The sequence below is a fragment of the Odocoileus virginianus genome, chromosome 32 (genome assembly GCF_023699985.2).
Source record: "Odocoileus virginianus isolate 20LAN1187 ecotype Illinois chromosome 32, Ovbor_1.2, whole genome shotgun sequence".
NCBI classification, from domain to species: domain Eukaryota; kingdom Metazoa; phylum Chordata; class Mammalia; order Artiodactyla; family Cervidae; genus Odocoileus; species Odocoileus virginianus.
Genome location: NC_069705.1, coordinates 20,279,963 through 20,307,790, shown reverse-complemented (window position 1 = coordinate 20,307,790; position 27,828 = coordinate 20,279,963). Strand labels below are relative to the sequence as shown.

General features: G+C 41.1%; 1 protein-coding gene and 1 long non-coding RNA gene across 9 annotated transcripts in view; one reads left to right on the top strand and one right to left on the bottom strand.

Annotated features, from left to right (window-relative positions):
* Positions 1 to 1,705: 1,705 nt before the first annotated feature.
* TRMT9B (tRNA methyltransferase 9B (putative)) overlaps positions 1,706 to 27,828 on the bottom strand; it is a 71,208-nt gene continuing 45,085 nt past the window's right edge. For 6 of the 8 annotated variants that reach the window (XM_070459960.1, XM_070459957.1, XM_070459958.1 and 3 more), the window contains 3 exons: positions 24,770 to 24,924; positions 15,944 to 16,117; positions 1,706 to 11,048 (listed from right to left, as the gene is read on the bottom strand). In XM_070459960.1, coding sequence (XP_070316061.1) covers positions 10,018 to 11,048; positions 15,944 to 16,117; positions 24,770 to 24,923 — 1,359 coding nt within the window. In that variant the 5' untranslated portion in view covers position 24,924 and the 3' untranslated portion in view covers positions 1,706 to 10,017. Of the gene's footprint in view, positions 11,049 to 12,777; positions 13,092 to 15,943; positions 16,118 to 24,769; positions 24,925 to 26,459; positions 26,633 to 27,828 lie in introns of those variants that run through there. The other 2 variants (XM_070459959.1, XM_070459962.1) reach the window with 2 other exon arrangements.
* LOC139032594 (uncharacterized) lies at positions 11,043 to 11,562 on the top strand. The gene is made up of 2 exons (XR_011485139.1): positions 11,043 to 11,307; positions 11,405 to 11,562. It is a non-coding gene; the product is annotated as an uncharacterized lncRNA (long non-coding RNA).

The window sequence follows — 27,828 nt, the reverse complement described above, 5'->3', positions numbered from 1 at the left end:
GCGGGGTGGTGTGGTGGGAAGGGCAGGTGTGGTTCTTGGCTTGGGCGCGTCCCTCCTTGTCAGGCTCAGTGGCAGCCGGGAGCTCTGGCAGCTCCAGCATCTGACGGTCCCCCACCCCAAGGCTGTTCAAAGGGGGACAGTCTTCTGTGTCCCCCGCCGGGGACTGAGCCAGAAGTGATGAGCACAGTAAAAAGGTACTGCAACTAGCTATTTCCTTCTGATTCCGACCATCAAGAAAATGCTAGAAACTGCTAACAAACCCGTGATGCATAGAGCTTTTAAAGCTGAATTTACGCTTTGATATTTCAAAAACTGCAAGATGAGCACAAAGATGAAAGAAGTGATGGTTTCTAGAGACAAGAACTAGTGATGATTTTTAAATTGAGAGATTTCCACCAAAGAGTACACTCAACTTCACTGATTATTGTCAAAAGGTGGGCACAGAGTGTATTTCATTTGTTGTACTTTTCATTTTTGTCTCCCAAGCAGCTAGGCTAGGGCTTGAAAGTGATGGCTAGATGATTGGCTTGCTTTTTAACCCTTGACCGATGACCTCCAGGGACCAAGCCCACATCATCAGTTATCACCAGCGCACGGATGCTCGAAGATTTGCCGTATCATCCTCCATCACAGGGAAGGGATGGGAGGTGCTCCGCGCTGCCCAAGCCAGGGCGCCATCTGCGGCTAGAATGTGGCCCCGCTGAGCTGCGTTGGAGCCACAGCAGGGCTGGCCTCAGGCCCCTCTTACTTCATTCACCCGATGCCCACCACCCGCCCCACCCCTGCTCTGCCAGTGAGCTGACTGCAGATGGAGCAGGTCAGGAAAAAGAATAAAAGTGCTTGCATTCCTAGCATGTAAGAAATGATGCTCTTTCCATTTTAATACTGTTTTTTCACATACACCCATTTTCAGATAGAATTCTAATAGTTTCATTCCATTTTAAAAGATGTCTTTTGTTTTAGTCAATAACAGCCATTTACTAACCCATTAATGACACTCTGTTATTAAATTCCTAGCTTGGTTTCTTCTAGACAAAGATAACAGAATCCAAATACAAATTTGCCCAGTTCTGTGTGTCTAAGGAGAAGTGGCTGTCTGAACAGAAAGAGGGTAATATCTGTTGTGTCACACTCAAGAGTGGAAATGAAAGGTGATATTGTTCACCTTAGTAATGTTTTTTAAAAGTACATTTAGACATAACTGAAACTATCATATGTTTCATAAGCATATGAATCACATTATTTTTTAATAATACTTATTGCAAAAGGTCCTAAACATTTATTGGTTAATGCAAATAAAATATGTTCAGGTTTGTATAACAGTCATGATATTTTACATCAACTTGTGCTTTTAAAGGTTTCACAAGTGGCTCAGTAGTAAAGAATCTGTCTGCCAATGCAGGAGCTATAGGAGACACAGATTCGATCCCTGGGTTGGGAAGATCCTTTGGAGAAAGAAACCCACCCCAGTATTCTTGCCTGGGAAATACTATGGACAGAGGAGCCTGGTAGGCTACAGGCTATGGGGTCTTAAAGATATGGCTGAGCATGCACACACGTGCTTTTAAAATTGTTGCTAGTTTCTTCTAGGAAAAGCTAAAGTAACTGACTGTATAATGTACAAGAATAGGATTTTTGCACTTTTGACAGAAATACACATCAACACCAGAGGAGGCACAATAATAAAAGACAATTCTCTTCATAGTTCCCCAAACAAAAAAATCTATTCAATGAAATACATTTCTACTGTAATTGCTAATTTAATGTTTCACATATACATAAAAAGGTCACTACTGACAGCAAATGCTCGACATCTAGGAATACACACACACACACACACACACACACACACACATATTTACATAATACGTATTTAAGAGAACATCTAAAGAAAATGGGACAGCTATTACATACAAATCTAAAGCATCTCAGAAATTTCACTGGGGTACACATTAGTGTTGCTAGTATTAGTATTAGTATTGCTAGTTTCTGTGTAAGTGAGCAGAAAAGCAAACCTTTACTAATGGTGTCCATCTATGTGCATTAATAGAAACTCTAAGGAAAGTGGTATGATTAGCTCATTAGAAAAGTGCCCGTCATTTAGCCAAATCCCCTGGTGGGTGTAAAATAGGTGGTAATTTCTTCATGCAATTCAACATTCAGTGACACCGGCTGCAGACTCACAACAGTGACCCTGTGTCTTTTCTGTGCAGAGGTAATATCTAGAGAAAAATAAATGTTTTGTGTGGAGGAAATGCAGTTACATGTATGTTAATTAATAACCAATTGGATTAGAGTGAATTATACTTTTCCCAGCTCTAGTTGAAGAAGAGACAAAATATGTATTGATTTGCCCGGTGAGAGATCCAGTTCGACAATCAGCTCTCACAAACTGTCGTCGGATTGGCCATACAGATTGCATTACAGCTCCGCTCCCACTCAAATTGGAGAGGAAAATGGCAGCCCACTCCAGTATTCTTGCCTGGAGAATTCCATGGACGGAGGAGCCTGGCGGGCTACAGTCCATGGGGCTGCAAAGAGTCGGACATGACTGAGTGACTAACATACATCCACCCAGATAGAATTATGACAAGTGCATAATCAACTGGGAAAGACCTGCATCTAGAGGGGGACAGAATGTGGGTTATAACTGAAATGATTCGCATTCCTACTGCGGGATCCGTGGTGGATAAAAAATAGGGCAGTTCACAGTGAGTGTTTTCTGTTTGATTGGCTGTCTCAGGCTTCTGTGTTGGCATTCCCCATGCCATGCCAAATGCTTTCTGTTTGCAGTATCATTTCAATCCTTGGTTGATGAGAGTCCTTTTAAAATATCCCCACTCCAATTTTGTAGACAATCATGACCGCAAATATGGAGTCTATATTATCAAATCAATAATCATACATTTGAGTTAAGACTGGGATGAGAGGAGTTGAGCGTCCTGGTTTGGGGTCTGCCAATGCTTCTGTAATTTCACTCCCGTGGTGTGTCCATCTGCTGGATGGGTGTGTGATGACATTTGTCTCGGATGCCCTTTGAATCAACAGAATGAGGCCTGTTCCATACATTTTTCTTTGGAGAAGAATTACCACTGGCATTTGAAATCCAAATTTTTATCCAGGCGAAGTGGTGATTACTTGTCATTATGTAAACCCTAATGAAAGTATTATTTAAAACTGCAGATTGCAGAACAGAAAAATTTTTTTTTGCAATAGCAGGAGATGAGACTGAAAAATACTCAGGAGAATTTATGCAGGGGGGCATTGTACAGGTCTTCCTAAGGAGTTTTGATTTTACTCTATGGGATGAGTTGCTTCTTTTAAATTATAGCACAATTGATTTACAATGTTGTTCCAATCTCTGCTGAAGAGCAGAGTGACTCAGTTATACACATAGATACATGGTTTTTTTTTTTCCATTTATTTTTATTAGTTGGAGGCTAATTACTTTACAATATTGTAGTGATTTTTGCCATACATTGATATGAATCAGCCATGGATTTACATGTGTTCCCCACCTGATCCCTCTGGGTCTTCCCAGTGCACCAGGCCCGAACACTTGTCTCATGCATCCAGCCTGGGCTGGTGATCTGTTTCACCCTAGATAATATATATGTTTCGATTCTATTCTCTCGAAACATCCCACCCTCACCTTCTCCCACAGAGTCCAAAAGTCTGTTCTTTTTCTGTTTTGCATATAGGGTTATTGTTACCATCTTTCTAAATTCCATATATATGTGTTAGTATGCTGTAATGTTCTTTATCTTTCTGGCTTACTTCACTCTGTATAATGGGCTCCAGTTTCATCCATCTCATTAGAACTGATTCAAATGAATTCTTTTTAATGGCTGAGTAATATTCCTTGATGTATATGTACCACAGCCTCCTTATCCATTCGTCTGCTGATGGGCATCTAGGTTGCTTCCATGTCCTGGCTATTATAAACAGTGCTGCGATGAACATTGGGGTGCATGTGTCTCTTTCAGATCTGATTTTCTCTGTGTGTATGCCCAGAAGTAGGATTGTTGGGTTATATGGCAGTTCTGTTTCCAGCTTTTTAAGGAATCTCCACACTGTTCTCCATAGCGGCTGTACTAGTTTGCATTCCCACCAACAGTGTAAGAGGGTTCCCCTTTCTCCACACCCTTTCCAGCATTTATTGCTTGTAGACTTTTGGATAGCAGCCATCCTGACTGGCGTGTAATGGTGCCTCATTGTGGTTTTGATTTGCATTTCTCTGATAATGAGTGATGTTCAGCATCTTTTCATGTGTTTGTTGACCCAATCAAAAAGTGGGCCAAAGAACTAAACAGACATTTCTCCAAAGAAGATACATACTTTTTAAATATTCTTTTTCATTATGGTTTGTCCCAAGATACTGGGTATAGTTCTCTGTGCTTGGCAGTGGGACCTTGTTGTTTATCCATTCGGTATGTGATGGTTTGCATCTACCAACCTCCGACTCCCAGTGCTTCTTTTCCCCCTCCCCCTTCGGCAACAAGTCTGTTCTCTGTGTCGGTGAGTTCTGTTTCAGATGAGTTATTTCATGAAACGTGTTCCGCAGAAAGCTTGTGCTGGAGTATGTTAACATGTCAAGGGCAAGCTCAGTTAAATCCTGGCTTACTTTAGGGGAAGCCTTGAATACGCTCATATGCATTGTGATTCTCTAAGAGGGCTTTTGTAGATTGCTTTTCTCAAACAAAACAATATAATGTAGTCGGTGCACGATGAATATGAAAACTGCTCCAGTCTGGCACTTTTCAGCTCAGTTAATTCTAATATTCTGTGTATACTTGTGTGCATGCGTGCCAAGCCGCCTCAGTCGTGTCCAACTCTTTGTGACCTTATGGACTATAGCCCACCAGGCTCCTCTGTCCATGGGCTTCTCCAGGCAAGAATACCGGAGTGGGTTGCCATGCACACCTCTGGGGGATCTTCCCAACCCAGGGATCGAACCCATATCTCTTATGTCTCCTGCATTGGCAGGCGGGTTCTTGACCACTAGTGCCACCTGGGAAGCTCCTGGTATTCATTACTTTGTATCCTATTTGTCTGGCACATAGTGGGGTTCAGTAAACGGAAGGAATGAAATATCTGAATAGCCCTCTATTTTCTTACCTATAAAATGAGAAAATGGTAACAGCAATTTTTAGAGGATCAAAGAGTTGGATAAAAGCAGTCACAGAGTATTTTGTGACTTTTTTTTAAACTTAAATGGAAAGAGATTTACAAATGAACAAAGTTAATGTAAAAGATAGGGAGAAATATGTAAGGGATTCCTTTCCAATTACTGTCTAACTATGGAATCTTGGTTTAACCTCACCAAAGCTTACTTGTAAAGGGGATAATCGCTTCCCTCGAAAGGCTCTCATAGCCTGCCTGGTGCCATGACTGGTGCTCTACGGAGCTACAGGTTAAGTGCAGAGACTGGTAGGCAGACTGCCTGGGTTTGAATCTCAGCCCTGCCCTTGCCAGCTGTGTGATTCTTACTATGCATGTGGCATTGGACAATTTAACTGATCTCTTTCTGACTCAGTTTTCCTAATCTGCAGAATGGGAACAGTAAGTATACTTAGCGATGGTCAGGATTACAGATAAAATAATACATGTTAGATATTTAAGAAGCTAGCTTCTCTTTATTATTTCCTATTTCCTTCACAACAGGAGAAGACTGATCAGGCTTGCCCTCATTTGTTCTTCCCAGACTGTAGCTGCCTGGCCAGCTACACCCCACTTCCTCCTCTGTCCCCCAGACCGAGTGCTCACAGCTCATTTTTAAGGAGTCCCCTCTCACTGCTTATATGTGGAATCTAGAAAAATGATACAGATGAATTTATTTGCAAAACAGAAGTAGAGACACAGGATGGTACTGGGGGGAGAATTGGGAGATTGGTTTTGACATATATACATGACTATATACAAAATAGATAATTAATGAGAACCTACTGTATAGGAACTCTCCTCAATGCTCTGTGATGACCTAGACGGTAAGGAAATCCAAAAGAGGGTACACATGCATACGTATAGCTGATCCACTTTGCTGTGCTGCAGAAACTAACATAATATCGTCAAACAACTATACTGCAATATGAATTAATCTTTAAAAAGTAAGTGAAGCAAAAGAAAAAAAGTCACATAGTCTATGATACCTTTTAAATGAAATGTCCAGAATTGGCACATCTATAGAGACAGAAAGCATATTAGTGGTTACCTTAAGTTGAGGGGACTGGGTGGGTCATAGCTAAAGAATACAGGGTTTCTTTCATCTGCCAATGATGAAAATGTTCTAAAAGTTATTACAATGATAGTTGTACAACTCTATGAATATACTAAAAGCCTCTGAATTATATACTTTAAGTGGGTGAATGGTGTGGTATATGAATTACATCTCAATAAAGCTGCTATCAAAAAAGAGTACCCTCCCCAACCCAGATCAACAACTATTAGAGGGTAGATCCTCTGCCCTCCTCCAGAACTATTTATTTAAAAAAAAAAAAAAAATTTGACAGGGCTTATTCTTTTTGTGGCCATGAATATACAAGTACATTAACATTCCTGGCTGATTTATATTGGGATTATTTTTTCTTTCTCTGGATTACTGCCAGTTTTTGCCCGTTCAATTGATGGTCAGTTAAAACCCAGAGGGAGTCCGCATGTCTAGAATTTGGAAGGACACAGAAAGGCAGACTAAAATCAGGACTCACACACCACCCGGTGCATAGGAATGTATGGTGAAAGGGAGGACTGAACCAAATTGACACTCCAGGGCGTGTTAGATGGCTTGCTGGTGACATGCTGGTGTCATTAGTCACTTCAGTGAGTTTTAAAAGTAAAAATTTAAACGGGCCACTTGCTTGTTTCTTATTCTAATGTTATTTTGCATCCTTTGTCTGTGATAATGCACTTTCCCCCAGATCATTTGGTTATATGGAATTCCTTAAGTAGGCCAGCAAAGAATTGATAAGTCCACGGAGGTTTTTAAGGACCTTCCGACATGCTTCCTTCCACATCAGATAGTGGCATCTGCAATGATGCCAGCGAATAAAGGAGAAGCAGGAAAGACACTCCAGTGTTAATAATGGAATCTTAAGTTTTCAAAGTATGTACTTTGGATGGAAAAGAAAAATCTATAATAGAGCAAGTTAAGGCCAACTAAACACTCATAAATGCTGTGTGTGTGTGTTTAAACTCACTTAGATTTGTATTTCCTTTTGGGTATAGTCCTAAGATGAACAAACTTTTAAATGATCAAGATATTTACATGTATGTATCATGTATATATGAAGTATAAGGATATATTATCCATATGTGTGAAAGTGAAAGTGAAATTGTTAGTCGCTCAGTTGTATCTGACTCTTTGTGACCCCATGGACTATAGCCCACCAGGCTTCTCTGTCCATGGAATTCTCCAGGCAAGAATACTGAGGTGGGTTGCTGTGCCCTTCTCCAGGGGATCTTCCCAATCCAGGGATCAAACTCACATCGCTTAAGTATCCTTCATTGACAGGGGAGTTCTTTACCACTAGCACCACCTGGGAAGCCCCAAGAATACTAGAATGGGTTGCCATTCCCTTCTCCAGGGGATCTTCCCGACCCCAGGAGTCAAACCCGGGTCTCCTGCGTTGCAGGTGGATTCTTTACTGTTTGAGCCACCTGCAAAGCCCACATATATGTAAAGTAAAGAATCTGCCTGCAATATAGGAGCCACAGAAGATGTGGGTTAGATCCCTGGGTCGAGAAGATCCCCTGGAGGAGGGCATGGCAACCCACTCCATTGTTCTTGCCTGGAGAATCCCGTGGACAGAGGAGCCTGGTGGGGCTACAGTGCGTTGAATGACAAAGAAGACTGAAGTGACTTAGCACACATGTATGCATGTGTGTGTATACACACACACCTCTCCAAAGACAGAAGTAAGATTTAAGAGTGTTTGTCACATGAATATACCAAAGAGAGATTATCAACCAGAAAATCAGTTGTTTGCATACACAATAATCTGGATGAATAGAATCCTTGTGCTCAGCAGCTGAAGACTGAAAGATTGTAGTATTAGTGTTTTTTTTTTTATAGCCTTGTCAAAATCATGTGAAAATATTCCTCTCTCCCATTCTAGAGAGTTAGCTTATACAGAGTGGTGTGTGTGTGTGTGTGTGTGTGTGTGTGTGTGTGTGTGTGTGTATGTGTGAATGTGTGTAGGAGGTTGCACATAAAGGTTTGCTCAAAGCTTTTCTGGCGCCATCTAATGAACTGAGTACCACATAAGTGGTGGAACTTACGTGGTGGCTTCCCTCCCAGAAAGCCATGACTTTATAAACAGGTTTCAAGCAGCAAGGCTGGTAATGAAGATGTATGTGACAACAGACTTCAAGGAGAGGAAAAATCCACTCATAATAGAAGGGTCATCAAGCCTTAATTGTAAGAATGTCTCTGACTCTGAGAACATTTCTTTCCAACAAAAACCCCACTTACACTCATGGCTTAATATCCTCATTTAAGAAATGGGAGACATTAAATTAAATTTTAATTTATATTCCACTTTTATGTTTGTTTTTATCGTCCCCCTAATGCAGACTGTGTGCAGAACAATAGAAATCATAGATCTCATTTCCACCCAACAACCTCATCAACCAAAAAGGTGATGACACAATCTTATTTTGAAGCCAAGAGAGTAATAAAATAAACTTCAGTACTTTCAGATACACATTAAAAATAATCCTTTAAACTTCTTTGAAAGTATCATCAGTATTTTTAGTTAGAGCACAATCACTGAAGGGAAAAAGTTACACTATTTTAGTAATTTCAGTGGAAAGCAAAACAAGAATTGGGTATCCTCCAGGTTTATAGTAGCCCATACAATAAAAAGACTTTTGTCAAGTGTTGATTCTCTCCTCATTAAGGAACTGTCTGAGACTATATTCCTGGGTCAACTCTTGCCTGCTTTTCCTAATCATAACTATGTCTCAATATCCATGACATGGATATAAACAGATCCATGGTGAAAACTAAACAGATGTGGTGATCAGGCAGTGCCCAGCTATCCATTTGTCTATAAAGTGGCAGAAATTGAACCTTTAATTAGTAAGATTTGATTGTCTACATTCTTATTACAGCCATTAAAATGTAGTCCCTTTCAAGGGGATAAATGCCCAGATATTATTTTTAAAAATCCAGTAGTTAGCCCTCCACCAAGTCCAAATATCTTGCTCCTTAATCTACTTGTTTCGAGAACCAAAATAAAATGCTGTTTCAACCAGATTTTTATTTTCTAAATATCCCTTCAGTGCATAAGAAAAGTATCATTCCAGATGAAAATTCATTAGTCAGTCTTGGACTTTCTGTGACTGGATACTCCTGCTTCTAATAAGGTTGGAAAAATACCTCCTGGATAACTTGCAGTGTCTTCTAGTGCCCACATATCTACTCTGCATGCTGACCGTGCCTTTAAAAGCCTTCTGGGCAACATCAAAAACCTTGTTATTTACTTACCTTGAAGCAAGTTCACTTATCATTTGGAAAAGTTCTCAGAACCCTGCTTGTCTCTCTCTACTGTCTCTCACCTTTCTAAAGACTTTAAGCAGAAGCAAAGCCTTGGCCATGAAATAATTTATCACATTTGTGCAGTGGTAAATTATAACTAGAGCTAGGAATTGCCCCCTTACTGCGTACAAATGATGTTTTTACAAGGTATACTTAAAAGCAGAATCTTTTGAAATCACTACATAATACTGGAAAACATGTAAACATGTATTGTTGGAGCAATTCGGCCATATTGGAGTTCATGTTCTATTGCTTCTTCAGATCTATTAACCTTTAACCATAAAGACTTTGTCAGATGCTTTAGATAGCCAAGCACTGCGCTTGACTGAAAAGATGCTGAATTCATAGTCTCTACAGACCAGAATAAATGGATTAAACACAGACCAAATAACAGCATTGGATGCCAGTTCCAGGGACCACATCACACACCCCGTGAGAAGAACGCGGTTCCTCTTTTGGAGGGCGTGTCTGCGATGAGCCCGTCAGTCACAGCTCTCCCTCTTCTCTGCGATGACACACCAGTTGCCGTGGTCGTTCCCAGAGCTCAGAATGTGGAGCTCCGACACACTCTCCTTCAGTAGGCCACAGAGCTCACCTTCTCGAAACACGTGGTAATAACGCATAAAGGCTCTGGAATCCAAAACGTCGGGCTGCTGTTCAACAGAAATGGCGTCCCCTGGGTTGGAGTCTGTGGAATCTGCTGCAGAAACCCTCCTCCATAATTTACTACCAGAAGCGGTGTCCTCCTCTACGTTATCTTCATCCACACAGTTCTCCTTAGCATTGGTGCCACCCAGAAAATTCCCATCTCCGTTTCTCCTCATGACTCCAGGATGGTCTCCGTTTAGCTGTTTGCGTGTGGTGGGCGCCCTCAGCCACTCCAGAGGTCCTTGAGACGGCTCCACAAACACTTCCTCATCTACATTTTGCTCTCCTGTTGACAAAGTCTCTGGATGACCCAAGTCGAAACTGGAGTGTCTTGAAGGCTGGATGGATATCGTGCTATTGGCCCAACTTCCTGTGTTTTTCAGGGGTCTCACTTTTTCAATTTGCTTCCTCAGAGTGGATTCATCCAAAGACCTAGAGGAAAACCAGGAGCGAAACGACTTCCCCAGCATGTTATAGAATCCGTTTTCTTCCTCGCCTTCCTCGGAAGTATTTGCGCAGCAGGTGCCAGCCAGGACGGCGTCGCAGTCCACACTGTGGGACCGCTTCGAGTCGCGGCGCCCCTCGAAACACTCGGAACAGCGGCAGGCGGAGCAGGGCGGGTGGTAGGGGGGGCCTCTTTCTGGGCGCCCACACTGCTGCCTTCTCCCCGGCTGGCCGGCTTCCGAGAGGGGTTGGGAGCACAAGGCTTTGTTCCATGGAACAAGCACGTCTTGCTTCTCAAAGTGCCGGTTCTTCTGTTCCATGGCCCAAACGTAAATCATCAGCTGGCCTCCAGGAACTAGGATCCTGGCCATTTCTTTTATGGCTCTGATTCTCCTTTGTTTTGTGGAAAAATGATGTATGACTGGAAAAGAAGAAACTGGATCTCAGTGTGTATACACGTTTATAGACTAGTATTTCCTATATGAATACTAGTCTACACATTTATAGACTAGTATTTTCCATGTAACAGTGATGCAGTTTTGACGAATACTGGAGTGGGTTACCATTTCCTCCTCCAGGAGATCTTCCCAACCTAGGGATTGAACCTGCATATCTTTCATCTCCTGCATTGGCAGGAGATTCTCTGCCCACTGTGCCACCTGCGAAGCCCTTGACATGTGGTAAGTACTTATTTCCTGCAGCTTGGGCAGGTGGTAGAAATAGCACAGACCTGGTTTTCAGGAGAAGCATAATTCTTAACTTTGTTTCCTATATCAGCAGACCCTGGAGATACTATGGGTTTGCTTCCAGACCACTGGAATGAAGAAAGTCACACGAATTCTTGGTTTCCCAGTGCATGTAAAGGTGATGTTTACATTATACTGTAGTCAGTTAAGTGTGCACTAGCATTATGCATTAAAAAAACAATGTATGTATCTTAATTTAAAAATATTACTAAAAGCTACTAACCATCACCTGAGCCTTCAGAAAGTCGTAATCTTTTTGCAGCAATACACCCAAGATCACAGGTCACCATGCAAAGATAATGATAATGAGAAAGTTGAAAATGTTACCAAAACCAAAATCTGACACAGGGACACGAAGTGACCAAATACTGTTGGCAGAATGGTGCCAATAGACAACAGGCTCAGTGCAAGGTTGCCCCAACCTTCCATTTGTAAAAATGCAGTGTTCGCAAAGTGCCATAAAATGAGATATGCCTCTACTTATTAGACAACTAATCTTGGACAATTGTTTAACTTCTCTGGACTTTGTCTCTTCATGTATAAGAAGACACCTAGAAAAAACAATCTGTAAGGCCTCTTCCAGTTTTAAAACCCTGTGAATTTTGTTTACCAGAAGAATGACCAGTGTGAATTAATAAAATTTGAAAGGGGGAGCTAACCCTAAGTTAGGTAAATGTTCCCTAGCAGAATTCTATGAAATAACTTGTTGTTTCAATGAATGATTTGTACTTCTGAAACATCACAAGATCAACATCGCTGGTCAGTGTTAATACAGTTAATCAAGCAAGTATAAGTAGAGAAAATGTTAAAAAAAAATTCTGTTTAGAAAATGCAAAGATAAGCCATCCAACCTCCAGACCAGATGACTGCTTATCATTTTTAATAATGTTAATATAATATGAAATTGTATTTATTTAAGAAAAAGCAACTTAGAGGTCACCGTTTTACTTGCAGTTCTTTGCAGGTTAAAGTGAGTCAAGTGGGACTGCCTGTATCTAGTCTTAGGGGGGTTATTAGATGTATTTTTATCAAACAGTATTTAGAAAGCACTAGTCTGTGAGCTCCTAGAGTTTAATCACACTGTGTCAAGAGAAAGCATCACATTATTTTTCCACACACAAGCTTTCCACACTGAACTCAGATATGAAATTGGCTCTAAAGAGAGTCTGGACATTGCTGCTCACAGAGCAGGTGAAACAGTGCCTGTAACCTTAGCATAATGCAGAGATACAAATAAATCGCTTTATTTTACATGGCACAGAGAGCTAGTAAAAGTCTAAAGTGAGATTACTATATAGATAAAGCTGTCAAAGGGCGATTATACAAGAGGCACACTTTGTATTGTTTCCAATCAGGTTTGCTTTCCCATCAGCAGAGCACAAACCCTGGCTTCTCTTACTATACCATGCAGGAAGCTAGAGGCAGGAGGTTCAAATGCATTTAAGTTATTTATTTATAGCTGTGCTGGGTCTTCGTTGCTGCATGGGTTTTTCTCTAGTTGCGGCTACTCTCTGGTTGCAGTGCGCAAGCTGCTTATTGCGGTGGTCTTGTTGCAGAGCACAGGCTCCAGGCCTTGCGGGCTTCAGTAGTTGCGACACACGGGCTCAGCAGTCGCAGCTTCCGGGCTCTCAAGCACAGATTCCATAGTTGTGATGCACGGGCTTAGTTGCTCCCTGGCATGTCGGATCCTCCCAGATCAGGGATCGAACCTGTGTCTCCTGCATTGACAGGCAGATTCTTTACCACTGAGTCACCAGGGAAACCCTCAAATGCATTTAGAGAACAAGACACCAGTGTATTTTGTCTTGGATCTAGCAGTGACCAGCTTTGTGATCGTTGACTGATCACTTTGCTTTACTAGGTGTCAGGCTAGTGACACTGAAGTATGAGCCCTTTGCAATGGTCAGTTTTAAAGCTTACACTCTTTTTTTTTTTTTTAATTGATGTCTTTTTAAATTTTTGTTATTTTTTGGCCACACCATGCAGCAAGCAGGGCCTATGGGATCTTAGTTCCCCAACCAGAGCTCGAACCCAGGCCCCCTGCATTGGTAGTACAGAATCTTAACCACTGGGCCACCAGGAACGCCCCCCTAGAGCTTACACTTCTTGAATAGTGTCTTGGTCAGTGAGCCAAAAGGGGGCAGAGAAGTCAGGACTGAGTCAGACTTAGGACAGGATTAGCATTCAGATCTATGACTACTCCTGATCGGTTAACATCTTCTATAACTTGCACCTAATTCACCCTGAAACTTCCATGGGTATGTTTTCTAAATGCAGTTGATCCTTGTCATCTGTGGATTCTGTATCCACAGATTCGCCCACTCACTAAAATTTTTTTGTAACTTCAGAACTCTGTACGCTCAGCATTTTTGTGGTCATTCCTTGATGTGCATAGAACAGCCAAAAAGTTGAGCTTCCCAAGGCACATATTCCTAGCTGGGGTCCAAGGAGATGATCTGCCTTCCTGTCTCAGCTCTGGCAGTGTCAGCAAGTGTCCTTTTCATGGTCTATTTAGTGCCACATGTTTTGCGTTTTTGTGTTTTTGTTCATGATTTCTCTGTTGATTAATTGACAAAAGTATTGTGACCAGAGGCTCACAAAAACCTAATCCTGTATTTCCCCTGGGAGCAATGGTTCAGTATTTGTTAACTCAGTGTTCACAGGACATTATAGAACATAACTACCGTGAATAATGAGAATTGACTGTATTCTTGTGTTTTGACCATGAGAGGGGGAAAAAAAAAACACCATTAAAATAGGATGATTTTAATACAGTAATTTCTTTTTAGCAGACTTTATAGGCTTTCAACATTTTAGGATTCTTAGCTTCAGAAGTTTTGTTTTTAAGGAAAAATATCTTTATACTTTTCATTCCTTAATATTGCTTATGTGATAATCCATTTTAATACCATAATTTCTCCCAGGAACTATCTGAATCATTTATATATTTAACATATAATACTAAGTAACTTTTAAGCCAGATGTTTTAGAAAAAGAAAAACTTATAATACATATAAAATGTATTACACATACCTATACACACATATTCTATTAAGAAACATTGTAAATGTAAACTAAGTGGAACTTAAAGATGTGTTTATATGAATTATCACCAATGTCAGGAAACTGTGTTGAATTTTAAAGAATAGAGAAGTTCCTTGTTGTTTAAAAATCATAATTTAAAGGCAAAAGTAGCACTTGGTATGTGTATCCTGTAGGATAGGGTGTTGATTGAACACATGGGTAGGTTGAATTCAGCGACTGGATTCCAGAATCATATGAGGTTATGCATAGTCATCTTAAAAGTCCTGTTATATCTTGGTATTTTATGATGTATTGTTATTTAATTTTTCAGATGTGTCTCATTTGACTATAAGTATTCAGAATCCATGGGTTTAGTATGAAGCAGAATTTTACAACCTCAGCACTATTGGTATTTTTAAACAAGCTGGATAATTCTTTATTGCAAGGTAGTGGGGATCAAGTTGATGACTGTTGAACATACAGACTCAGTTCTGACAACAAAAACTGCCTCTAAACGTTGACAGATATCCCCTGAGGCGGGGGGACAATATAATCTCAAATTGAGAAGCACTGGCATGAAAAGTTGGTTGACACCATTTCGATACATGGACAAGTTTTTATAAAAATTTTATCATCCTATTCTAAAAATAAGTAGGAAGACTGTTTCTTTTTGTTATCTGTCAGTAAAACATAAGGAATGTATTAGGTTTGATGCTTACCCTCTCATATGATTATTAAGAGACATGGAAAATATATATTTATATATTTAAAAATATAGTAAAAATATATTTCTTCATGTTAACCAAGAAATGCCAACATACATCATTGTAAATAAGGAAGTAAATCTGTATGGACATAGGAGAGACAGTTCAGTGACCTTTCTCCTAGTTTTAAATGTAAAAACTAACTGGAAAATGACCACAGTTCATAAAAACACATGCTGGGTTTCCACTGAAGGAAACATTTTTCACTGGAAGATGGCAGCCAGCTGTTCTCCATCTCCTCTTTGGGCAGGAGACTTCAGCTGAACAAAAAGCAGGACTCAACAATGTACAACATGGAGCATTTTCTGAAAGAGCAAAGTTGGTCAGCAGTCCCACGCCCGCAGTGGTGATCCGCAGCACAGCCTGTTCGTAGGTAGCTGACCGTAGAAATTCTACAACCGAAGTAAATAAAAGAAGAGCAAGCACGTCTCTGACCTCTCTTCAGTTTCTCGTTCTTCAGGTGGCATGACCAAACCAAAAACTTTCTTCCTTTCAATGAGTATAACTCTAATACTTCCTTATTCATAAGTGGAAGAAACCGGAATGAGTCATCCAAAAGAGGAAAGCAATAGTTTGAGGGTTAAACTAGATAAAAGAATCATATGTACCACTGTAAGTACACTTGAAATTAAATAATTCAGTTGAAATATTTTTAAAAAAATTAGATAAAATGAATTACACGGATCTTTCTACAAAGAATGGATATTGAGTTGCGAGAGTGGCCTCAACCATGTAGCATTATTCTCACGGTAAAGAGCGAAGCTGTGATGGAGTTGCCTTACCGCCTATGGAGATGATGGCATCGAAGCGCTGATCCCTGAAGGGGAGGTTAAGGTTGTCACACACCGTGACTTCACAGCCTCTGCTCCGGGCAATCTCTACCAGCGGTGCACAGTAGTCACAGCCCATGGTGTATACCTGGCTGTTCACTTTGAGATACTTCCCAGTCCCACAGCCTGGAAGAGAAAAGCCTGTGTTGGACACTGTCCTTAGTGGAAAATGCAATACTGTCGGTTACTTTGTCTTAGGGAATAGCAATAATTTTTTTTTCATTTATTTTTATTAGTTGGAGGCTAATTACTTTACAGTATTGTAGTGGGTTTTGTCATACATTGACATGAATCAGCCATGGAGTTACATATATTCCCTATCCCAATCCCCCCTCCCACCTCCCTCTCCACACGATTCCTCTGGGTCTTCCCAGTGCACCAGGCCCAAGCACTTGTCTTATGCATCCAACCTGGGCTGGTGGTCTGTTTCACTATAGATAATATACATGTTTCGATGCTGTTCTCTCGAAACATCCCACCCTTGCCTTCTCCCACAGAGTCCAAAAGTCTATTCTATACATCTGTGTCTCTTTTTCTGTTTTGCATATAGGGTTATCATTACCATCTTTCTAAATTCCATATATATGTGTTAGTATGCTGTAATGTTCTTTATCTTTCTGGCTTACTTCACTCTGTATAATGGGCTCCAGTTTCATCCATCTCATTAGAACTGATTCAAATGAATTCTTTTTAATGGCTGAATAATATTCCATGGTGTATATGTACCACAGCTTCCTCATCCATTCGTCTGCTGATGGGCATCTAGGTTGCTTCCATGTCCTGGCTATTGTAAACAGTGCTGCGATGAACACTGGGGTGCACATGTCTCTTTCAGATCTGGTTTCCTCAGTGTGTATGCCCAGAAGTGGTATTGTTGGGTCATATGGCAGTTCTATTTCCAGTTTTTTAAGAAATCTCCACACTGTTCTCCGTAGTGGCTGTACTAGTTGGGAATAGCAATAATTTGACACAGGCCAACCTTGGAGATATTGTGGGTTCCATTCCTGACCATGGCATTAAAGCAAGTGTCGCAATAAAGTGAGTCACACGACATTTTTTTGGCTCTAGTGCATCTAAAAATGGTGTTTACACTGTAGTCGTTTCAGCATGCAGCAGCATTAAGTCTACAAAAACCATGTACATACCTCATTTTTTAAATAGTGTATCGCTAAAAAACGTTCACCATCATCTGAGCCTTCAGCAAGTCATAAACATTTCTTCTGGTGGAGGATTTGAAATACAGGGAGAATTACCAATATGTGACAGAGAGACCCACAGTGAGCTGATGCTTTTGGAAAAATGGTGCCAGTAGACTTGCTCGAGGCCAGGTTGCCACAAACCTTCAATTGGTGCAAAACGCAATACAGTATCTGGGAAGTGCAATAAAATGAGGTCTGCCTCACTCACCAAGACAGAACCCAGCATGGATTTAAGGTACACATAGAAACAAAAAGAAAAGCCTTCAGAGACCATGGACATGTTTTTACATAGAGAAAAAGAAATGGAAATGGGGAAAAGAAATATTATTTACTGACTATTTAATAAGGTCTTATCCATAGGGCTTTCTTAACATGATAGCACAACCAAGAAATGTCAGCTGGCCCCCAGCAGATAATAATAGTTGCCTAGTATTCTGGTGACAGGGTCCAGTCTCTTTATAAGTTACCTTCGCATACATATTTCTCTAGATTTATGTGTTCTGGGCATTTAGTCTTGTGTTATCAAAACTTCTTACCACTTGCCGCTATGTAAAACAGACTACGTTTTACAGACATATTTTAACTATGTAAAACAGTTAACAACTGTTCAACTTTTATAACAACTTATAAAATTAAGTTATACAATAGAACGGGCCTTCCGAAAATGTAAAATTTGAATGAAAAAAGGGTTTCAGTATCTTTTAATCCAATCTGTTGTCAGTGCTAGCTCTTGTAAGTTTATTTTTTTTTAACTTGTTCTATTTATTTGTTTACTTATGGCCGTGCTGGTTCTTCGTCGCTGAGCGCGGGCTTCCTCCAGTTGTGGAGAGAGGGGCTACTCTTCGTTGCCCTGCTGACTTCTCTCGTGGCAGCTCCCGGGTTCTAGAGCACCGGCTTAGTGCTGACGACTGGCCCTGTGGCATGTCCGGTCCTCCGGGGCCAAGGATCAAACCTGCGTCCCCTGCGCTGGCAGGCATATTCTCAACCACTGGACCACCAGGGAAGTCCTCTATCAACTCAGGATACAACTCTAACAAAGAACTATTTTTTCTTAAATGGACCAGTTTTGACATTCACTTTCTGGTGTCAGAGACCCAGATAATTCAAGGTTCACACAGTGCATAGATTTAGATCAGTCAGATTTCCCTGATATTATGCTGAAGAAACTAGTGACATAAAGAAACGGTCATCTTGAAACAAAACCTTCCGTGGTCTAGTGTCTAGCATTCTGTTCTAGCGCCGACATATCATCTGTTTCCTTTTCTCAGAAATATTTAAAGATCTCATTAGAGCTTATACCTGCCTACTGGCATTGGCTGTAGATTTTTTTGCCTGAAAGATAGCTGCCACTATTCAAAGATGATTCGGTTGCTGTTTTTGAAATACATCACAACACTCTTTGATGATAACTCCTTAATAGGAGCTATTCAAAATTATATGAGACACTAAAAACATAATTAAGATTCACCAGTGCCAGCTGAGACAGTGGAGAGCTTGTGAATAAAAAATAAGATTTCCAACTTCATTATTTCAGTGTAAATGATTGAGGTCTTAGAAATATTTTAGATCTCATAGCCATACTCCCTAAGAATGCTTTTGAGAAAAAGGATCCAATATGTGAAAGCAATCATGGGGAAAATATAATCCATAAAGTATTTTAAAATTGAAATTCTGAACATTTCAAAGATGATGCTCATATTTTAAGAAAAATAACCTTGTAAACTTTTCTGCTGTTTTGAACTGGCTCAGGGGATACATTTAGAAAAATAAAAGGGGAAATTACTTCCAAGATGCTGATAAAAACAGGTTCATGGAATATTAGAGCCAGAGGGATGTGTTCAGAGAGCATCTGGTAGCAAGGAGGAAACTGAGGTCTTCTTAGATCTTATCACCTCCTGAAGTGTTTCCAGTGCCCTGATGCCCTTGATTTATCCCATATTCATTTCTTGGTGTGTCTGTGGGAGTGCTGTCCTGTTCTGCTTGCAGGGATCTTTGTTCCCTGACCAGAATTGAACCCTGAGCGCCGAGTCCTAACCACTGGACCACCAGGGAATTCCCTCATATTCATTCCTAACAGCATTCTTTTTTTTTGGTTCTGAATACCTTGTCTTTTTAAAATTGAATTGCTTTACCATGTTGTGTTAGCTTCACACCCCCTCCTCCGAGGACCTCCCTCCAGCCCCAGCCCTCGGTCGTCGCAGAGCGCCGAGCTGAGCGCCCTGCGCCCTCCAGCAGCTCCCCACTAGCTCTCTATTTTACCCATCATGGTGTATGTAGGTCTTTGCTGCCCGCTCCATTCGTCCAACATGGCATTCCTCTTTAAGGATAGTAATGGGACTCCTGAATACAGTGCAATTATCTCTTTCCTAAGTGCTGACATGGAGGTGCTAGAGAGGGGAGATGTTATCCTAATGAGGAAATGAAGAATACTGCCCAGCCGAGTCACCCCATTCTCTTAAACAAGCAAGAAGTAAATCAGACCACTTTTGATTCGGCAGCTCCTGTACACAGCAGTCATGCTCCTTTACAAAATCTCATTAAATGATAACCTCCTGTAGAACCGAAGAGCTACAATAGCAGGTGTCTGCATGCTTCCGTTCCCCTCTAGTCTGTATTCTGCACCACAGTACAGCTGGGGAAGAAAACAGATAATTACCTCAGTTCAGCAAGATGTTTTGGCCCATGGTGAGTAAGTACTTGCTAGAAATAATTAATCTGAATGTTCCCTCCGAAGTTTGCAGAAAGAGCTACATTTTTTAAATTGAAGTTTTTTGGGTTTTTTTTTTTCCCGTTTGGGCTAAGACCTTATCTGAAAGAGAATTCTCTTTTCCTCTGGGAAGAGGAAGAATACAGCCTATTTATTTCTCCTAAACCTTTTGAAGTCAGAGATGAGGGAATATCTTTTGTTCTGTAGGCATGAAGCCTGCCCCTTAGTAGGAGCTCTACATTTTTATTGACTCAGAGAAGAAATGGTAATTAGAGAATGACTTAGCAAAATAAGTCTGATCACAGAATGTGGGAAAAATAATTGAGCGTTAAAAGGCAAAAAGGAACTTTGATTATTGAAAAATCACTTTTAGTTATGTGTACAAAAATAAAAATTTCAAAACTGTTAGGATAGTTGTCTCTGATGTCAGGTAAAAAGGTCACCTTGCTCAGAAAGGAATCTGGCTCTAGTCATTATTTTGCTTCTAAACTAATCAAAGTAAAGATTTTAACCCAGAGGACGCCCACCATGTACCATGTTCTTTTAAAATATTATAGTCTATTTTTATTCATAATTTGTCAGTTTAAGACTTTCTTGAGTTGAGAGGAATATGAGTTTTATATATAAGAATAAGGTTATACTAAGAGGGATTGGTTAACCAAATATGGTTTTATTTTATTTTTTATTGGAGTACAGATGGTGTACAATATTGTGTTAGTTTCTGGTATACAGTAAAGTGAACCAGTTATATGTATACTTATATCCCCTCTTCTTTTTAGACTCTTCCCATGTCTGTTATTACAGATCATGGTGTCGAGCTCCCTGTGCTGTGGAGCCAGTTCTTACCAGCTATCTAGTTTATACGTAGTAGTGTATATGTCCGGCCCACCTCCCACTTTATCCCAGGCAGGTACCCTCTTCCAGTGGCCTTAAGTTACTAGCCCATTTCAGGAAAAGGTTGCCTTAATTGTACAAATTACAGTATTTCCTGAGGGTACTTTCATTTCTGCTGCCTTTGAATCTTCAGTGCTCTTTATATTTACACACAGTTGCACTCCCTTCATTCCTGATCCCTCCCTGAAGACACAGTTCCCATCAGGAACCGTCATCACACACCTCAGCAGATCAGCTTCGCTGGGGAACAGGGTGATGTGCTTAGTAAAATTTAGCCAATAAACAGTTACAGTACTAAAATAGCATAGCAGGTAGAGAATCCCTGTGTGGGCAACTGGAGCCCAGTTAATGTCTATTACCTATGCAATGTTTTATTAATCATTAATACTGGAGTGGGTAGCCTATCCCTTCTCCAGCGGATCTTCCTGACCCAGGAATCAAACTGAGGTCTCCTGCATTGCAGATGGATTCTTTACCAACTGAGCTGTGAGGGAAGCCCGAATCATTAATTTAGAAATTGCTAATCTAAATGCCAGTCAAATTAGCCAACATAGACTATTGATTTTTTTAACTAAGTGGAAAACCTAGAAACAAAAAGTATGTCCTTTGGAGGATAACTCTTGTTCTATGGGCTTCTCTGGTGGCTCAGCGGTAAAGAATCTGTCTGCAATGTGGGATATGCAACTTCAGTCCCTGGGTTGGGAGGATCCCCTGGAGTAGGACATGGCAACCCACTCCAGTATTCTTGCTTGGAGAATCCCATGGACAGGGGAGCCTGGAGGGCTACAGTCCATTGGGTCGAAAGAGCCGGACACAACTGAGTGACTAACACTATTGTTCTCCTTCCTTTTCCCTGCTAATCCCTTTGGGCTCCTTTCTTCCCTTTTCATTGATTTTTCTTAATTTCAATTTTATTTTTAAACTTATCTTTCATGTGTAATTAAAATATTCCTACTATTGAGTGGTAAAAAAGCTACAAAAAACACAAAAGTCAAAAGATACAGATGAGTAAAATAACATTTGGATTTCCAAGTGCAGTGGTAAAGAATCTGCCAGCCAGTGCAGGAGACACAAGAGACACAGTTTCCATCCCTGGGTTGAGAAGACCCCCTGGAGGAGGAAATGGCAACCTGCTCCAGTATTCTTGCCTGGAAAATTCCATGGACAGAGGAGTCTGGTGGGCTACTATCCATGGGAAAACAGAGAGTCAGACAGGACTGGGCTACTGAGCACACAAAATAACATTTACTAAATTGATTTGCACAGGGATACTTAAAGAATGGTATTTGTGCTGTAATTTGTAGTAGGAAAATGGAGCAAACAACATACGTATCTGTTGGTATGGTGTTATTAGCATAGAGAGTTATGCAACTTTTCATACTCGATAGCTATATGAGAACAAATACTATGCTGTGCTGTGCTCAGTCGTGTCCGAGTCTTTGCAACCCTTTGGACTGTACTCTGCTAGGCTCCTCCCTCCATGGGATTCTCCAGGCAAGAATACTGGAGTGGATTGCCATTCCCTTCTCCTGGGGATCTTCCTAACTCAAGGATCAAACCCTCATCTCCTATGTCTCCTGCATTTCAGTGGGATTCTTTTGATCTCAATATACAAAAAGAAACAAAAGCTAGCTATATAGCAGTCTGTATAACATACTAATTTGTGTAATTGAAAAAGTCCATCCATGCACACACTCACATGTACAAATATGCTTTTATTTATGTGAAGTATCTCAAGATTAAACAAGAAGCTAAGAGCATAGTGCCTCTGATATGGGTTACTTGGTGCTGGGAGACTGGGATGGGAAGATAATTTTCACTATGCATTTTTTGTACCTTTGTTACTAAGCTATTTAAGTGGATTACCTATCAAAAAAATTTAAGCAATTTGTATTCCCCTGATATTCAAATTGTTTACTTATATGGTTTCATCATTGGGAGTTATTGGTCTTTTTCATACTGACTCTGAAGAAGATTATGTTGATTAAGAAAATTACTTTTTTTTCTATCAGATATGTTGCACTTAGTTTTACCTAGTTTGATTTTGGTTTTTTAATTCCCTTATATTTATGTCTAGATTTTTGCCTTGTAGAACCTTTTAAATTTTGTGCACTCAAACATACCAAGTGCAGTCAATCTTCATTACTCGCAGACTCAGGATTTGCATGCTCATCTATTTGCTAACATTTATTTGTAATGCCAGGGCCTGTACTGACAGTGCATGAATGTCTTTAGACAGAAATACACATGAAACAAGATTAGGTGTTGATCATTTGACAAAAATATTGTGACCACAGGCTTATAGGAACCTAATCCTGTATTTCCCCTTGGGGTGCCAATTCAGTGTTCACTAATTCTGGGTTCACAGGAGCTTTATAGAATCTGACTGCTGTGGATAATGACAATTAATTGTATTTTATTTTATGGTTTCTGACTTGTGTCATACATGGAGAGGTCTTTAGCTTTTGAGAATATTTAAAAAAAATAGTCATCATCCAGCCCTTTAATCACTTTCTTTTCTTATATTTAAATCTTTGCTCCATTTGGAATTTTTAATGTAAGGTATTATCAGGCTTCCCTGGTAGCTCAGACGGTGAAGAATCTGCCAGCAATGTAGGAGACCCAGGTTCAATCCCTATTTTGGGAAGAAAGGAATGGCTACCCACTCCAATATTCTTGCCTAGAGAATTCCATGGACAAAAGAGCCTGGTGGGCTGCGGTCCATGGGATCGCAAAAAGTCAGACACGACTGAACAACTAACGCTCACTTTTTTTCATGAAAAGGTAGCATATATATTCTGTTGTCTCCAAACCTTTTGATCCCAATTGATTTAAGATCCTGGTACTTTGCTTATATTATGAGTGATAAGAGTTCCAAACCCACCTCATCTTCTGAAACCAGTTCTTGTTTTTTTTTTTAAGTTAACACTATAGAGATATTTTTAGAGATTCTCCACTTCTCCATGACATGTACCCCTTCCCCAAATTCTACCCTGCTCGAACCATCTTTAACAAGCCAAAGCCCTGGGCACATCTATTCTCTTACCAGCATTTTGACTGAATGTCAGATTAGACAGAACTTGTGACTCCATACTTATAATTCCTATAGGTCCTGTGTACATGCAGTTGCTAGAGAGCAGATTCAGGTGGGAATGCTTCCAGTGAAATCATACCTTGTCTTAAAACTTAATCTGAGATCTCCTGGGCTGTGGTTACCACTTCTGGATTCCAGAACATACTGAGCCAAAACCTCCCAGGAAATCAGGGATTATGAAGACATGATCTAATTTATGTTCTAATAATAAAACACCGACAGAATAGTTAAGGGAAAGGATTCATGAGATTCATAAGAGGTGATAGGGCTTCTTGTGAGTGTATGTTAGTCGCTCAGTCATGTCCAACTCTCTGCGACCCTGTGGACTGCAGCCCTCCAGGCTCCTCTGTCCATGGGATTTCCCAGGCAAGGATACTGGAGTGGGTAGCCATGCCCTTCTCCAGGGGATCTTCCTGACCCAGGGATCAAACAGATTCTTAACTGTCTGAGCCACCAAGGATCTCAGATAGAACCTCTACTATATACACAATCCTGGCTCTTCTGTAGAAGGCACAAGAGCCCCTCAAGGTGAGCCAGCTAAACACTGTACTCACAAATGTGAATGAATCTACATTTATTAAAAGGGTCAGTTTCACAAGCGGCCATTTCAATCCTGGCAGATTCAGCGAAGGTCAGGTTGATTTTGTGAAAGGATATGCACAAAGGCTCTGAGAAGACTGCCTCTGTCTAAATGTAGATTTGGGGAACTTTTCTACTTTCTCGTGTGACCTCATGAATTTCTGCTATAAAGTGAACATTCTAGGTGCTGATATGCCAAGGACACGGTTTCAGACTTCCGGTTAGAACAGGATGAAAAATGAATCTGAAAAGGAAAGGCATGATGGAGTATATACACATCAGACTGCGTGGCCCCCCCGGGTTACCTATGTCAGCGATGAGGCTGCCTGGCTTCTGCTCCTGGAGGAACTGGCGGACGCGGGGCCAGGCTTTGCTCTGCAGGTCGCTGAAGTAGGGCGCGGTGCTCTCGTACACATCATGCACATGCTGCTTCTCCAGCTGGGCGGCCGCATGGTCCATCCTGGGGAGAGCGGGGCCATGCCAAGGGATGCGGTTCAGAGCGGGCACCGGAAATGGCTGATGGAGATGCAGGTTTCCTAAAATGGGAGCTTACGACTGCCACGGCTGTGCTGTTTTTATCCTTTCTTTCTTTTTCTCTCTTTTTTTAAAAAAATTATTTCCTTTTTAATAGAAGGATAACTGCTTGACAGAATTGTGTTGGTTTCTGCCAAACATCAACATGAATCAGTCAGAGGTATACATATGTCCCCTCCCTCTCTTACAAAGTGCAAAGAACACAGCCTTCCCCAGAACCTCACCAGCGTTGTCGAAAGACTAGCAGACGTGTTGCTGTTAGCTGCACATCTTCAGAAAACAGTCATTTGTGAATGAGCTAACTGTAATGTGTTTCTGTGCAAGATGAGTCCTTAATTTTGGAAACATATACAAAGGCCTTAGCAGTGGTTCACTTTGGATAAAGCTTTCTTCTCTTTGATGCTAAAGAGATTAAAATTTTATAACATGCATTTCACAACTCCAGTCCAATCACAAAGCCCGATTGATTCTACCTTTTGAATGTCTTTGGATTCTAACCATTTTCTTTACATCCTACTGATTCTGTTTTAGAAAAGACCTCATTTCTTGTTTCAGTTACTTCAACCACCTGTAAATGGTTTTTTTTTTTTTTTTTTGTCCCTTCAGTCTCTTTCCTTCAATTATGTCACAACTGTTCTTCTAAAAACATAAAACTATGCTGCTTCCTATCTTAGACTTCTTCAAAGGCATTTTAAGGCTTGTCTGCTCAAGGCTGGGTGTCTCAGGAGGGTGTCCATGGCTCTTCTGATCTGGCCTTCACTTACCTCTTGCAGTGATTTCTCACCTTCCTTCCCCAGCATCGGGGCACGTGTCATACTTAGTGACCGAGGTTTCTCAGACTTGATGCATCCTCTCTCATCCAGGGGCTGGTACAGACTCTGTGCCTTACCTGGCTGACTTCTATTCATTCTTGGCCCAAGCATCACCTCTTCCAGGACTTCTCTGACCTCCCATGCAGGATAAGGGCAGTCAGAGAGCAGTGGGGAAGACTTCCCTGATGGCGCATTGGATAAGACTCCACCTGCCAGTGTAGGGGACACAGGTTTGGTCCCTGGTCCGGGAAGATCCCACATACCGTGGAGCAGCTAAGCCCATGTGCCCATACAACTACTGAAGCCCGCACACCCTAGAGCCCAAACTCTGCAACATGAGAAGCCCTTGCACCGCAGCTAGAAAGTAGCCCCCACTCGCCAAAACTAGAGAAAGCCCACAAGCAGCAATGAAGACCCAGCGCAGCCAAAAACTTGATAGAAAAAATTTTTTTAATAAGGAGTGGGGAAAGTAGAAGAGCAGGTCTTCGAGGCTTCTGTTCGTTTAGGGTTTGGTCTTTTAATTATTCTCCTGTGGCATGTGAGTGAGGATATCCCAGGGCAGTGGCCAGGGCTCAGACCCTGGCTTTGCACCCATCAGTATTGAAGTGTTTTTATCACTGAAGACCCACTTGGCCCTACTGCTGCTTACCAGCTGGCTCAGTCCCGCCCCTTGTCCTCCTCTTGCGTCCCGTGCCTCCTCTGTGGTTACCGAGGGCTGTAAGTCTATTAGCTGTTTTTTCTGTAGCCCTGACTAGAAGAGCCTAGATAACAGGGGCTTATCTTATTTAATGTGGAGTCCCCAGTGGTTGGCACACAGCAGACCTTCAATAAATGAACAGAGAAAGAAAGAACCAGAGTGGACTCTGAGCACAGAGGGTAAGAGAATAACCTGAGGAGTGTGGGGAGAGGGGACCCTGCACCCACAAGCTTGCGGATGGGAATGTGGTAACAGAAGGGGCTGTCCTTGGACAGCCTATGTATTTCCTCACCCCCCACCTCCTGGTCTTTGTCACTCTGGGGAGTAGAAGGCACTTGGGCCAGATGGCATCTGAGGAGTTACCCCACTGTAAAGTGCCTACCTTCCACCTTATATTTAAGAAATATCTTGATGAGAGATACTTAAAGACCATGCAAATATTCTGTTTCCATGATCTCGCTCGCCATTTTTTAAATTTTAATTTTTTTGGCCACCGTACATGACATGTAGGATCTTAATTCCCCGACCAGGGATCGAACCCACTCCCCCTGAAGCATGAACTTGGAGTCTTCACCATTGGACCACCAGGGAAGTCCCCACTCACCGCCTTCAGCGTCCAATCCATTGACGACTTTTTCTAACTGAAGTATAGTTGATATACAATATTAGTTTCAAGTTTATAACATAGTGATTCAGTATTTTTATTGATTATACTTTTAAAGTTATTATGAAATGACTATTTCCCTGTGCTATACAGTGTAACCTTATCGCTTATCTGATTTATACACAGTAGTTTGTATCTCTTAATTCCATAACCCTACCTTGCCCCTCCCCTTTTCCTCCTGTCAGTCACTTTGTTGTTTAGTTGCTTCATCTTGTCCGACTCTTGTGACCCCATGCACTGCAGCCCACCAGGCCCCCTGTCCATCGGATTCTCCAGGCAAGAATACTGGAGTGGGTTAACCACTGGTTTGTTCTTTATATCTGTGAGTCTGTTTTTTTGTGTGTGTGTGTTTTGTTATGTACATTTGTTTGTTTAATTTTTTAGATTCCACATGTAAGTGAAATCGTACGGTATTTTTCTTTGTCTGACTTATTTCACTAAGCATAATACTCTCATTGAGTATTGTAAGCATAATATCCACGTTGTTGCAAATGGCAGGCTTTCACTCTATTTTGTGAATGATGATATGATGACATTCTCAAATGATGAGAATGATGATATACTCATTCCATCATTCCTTCCACTGCAAGGAAGAGCTTTTCAGGATTTACTCTTAAAACAATTTAGCAGTAGGTTATCCTTAATTGGGCTTCCCTG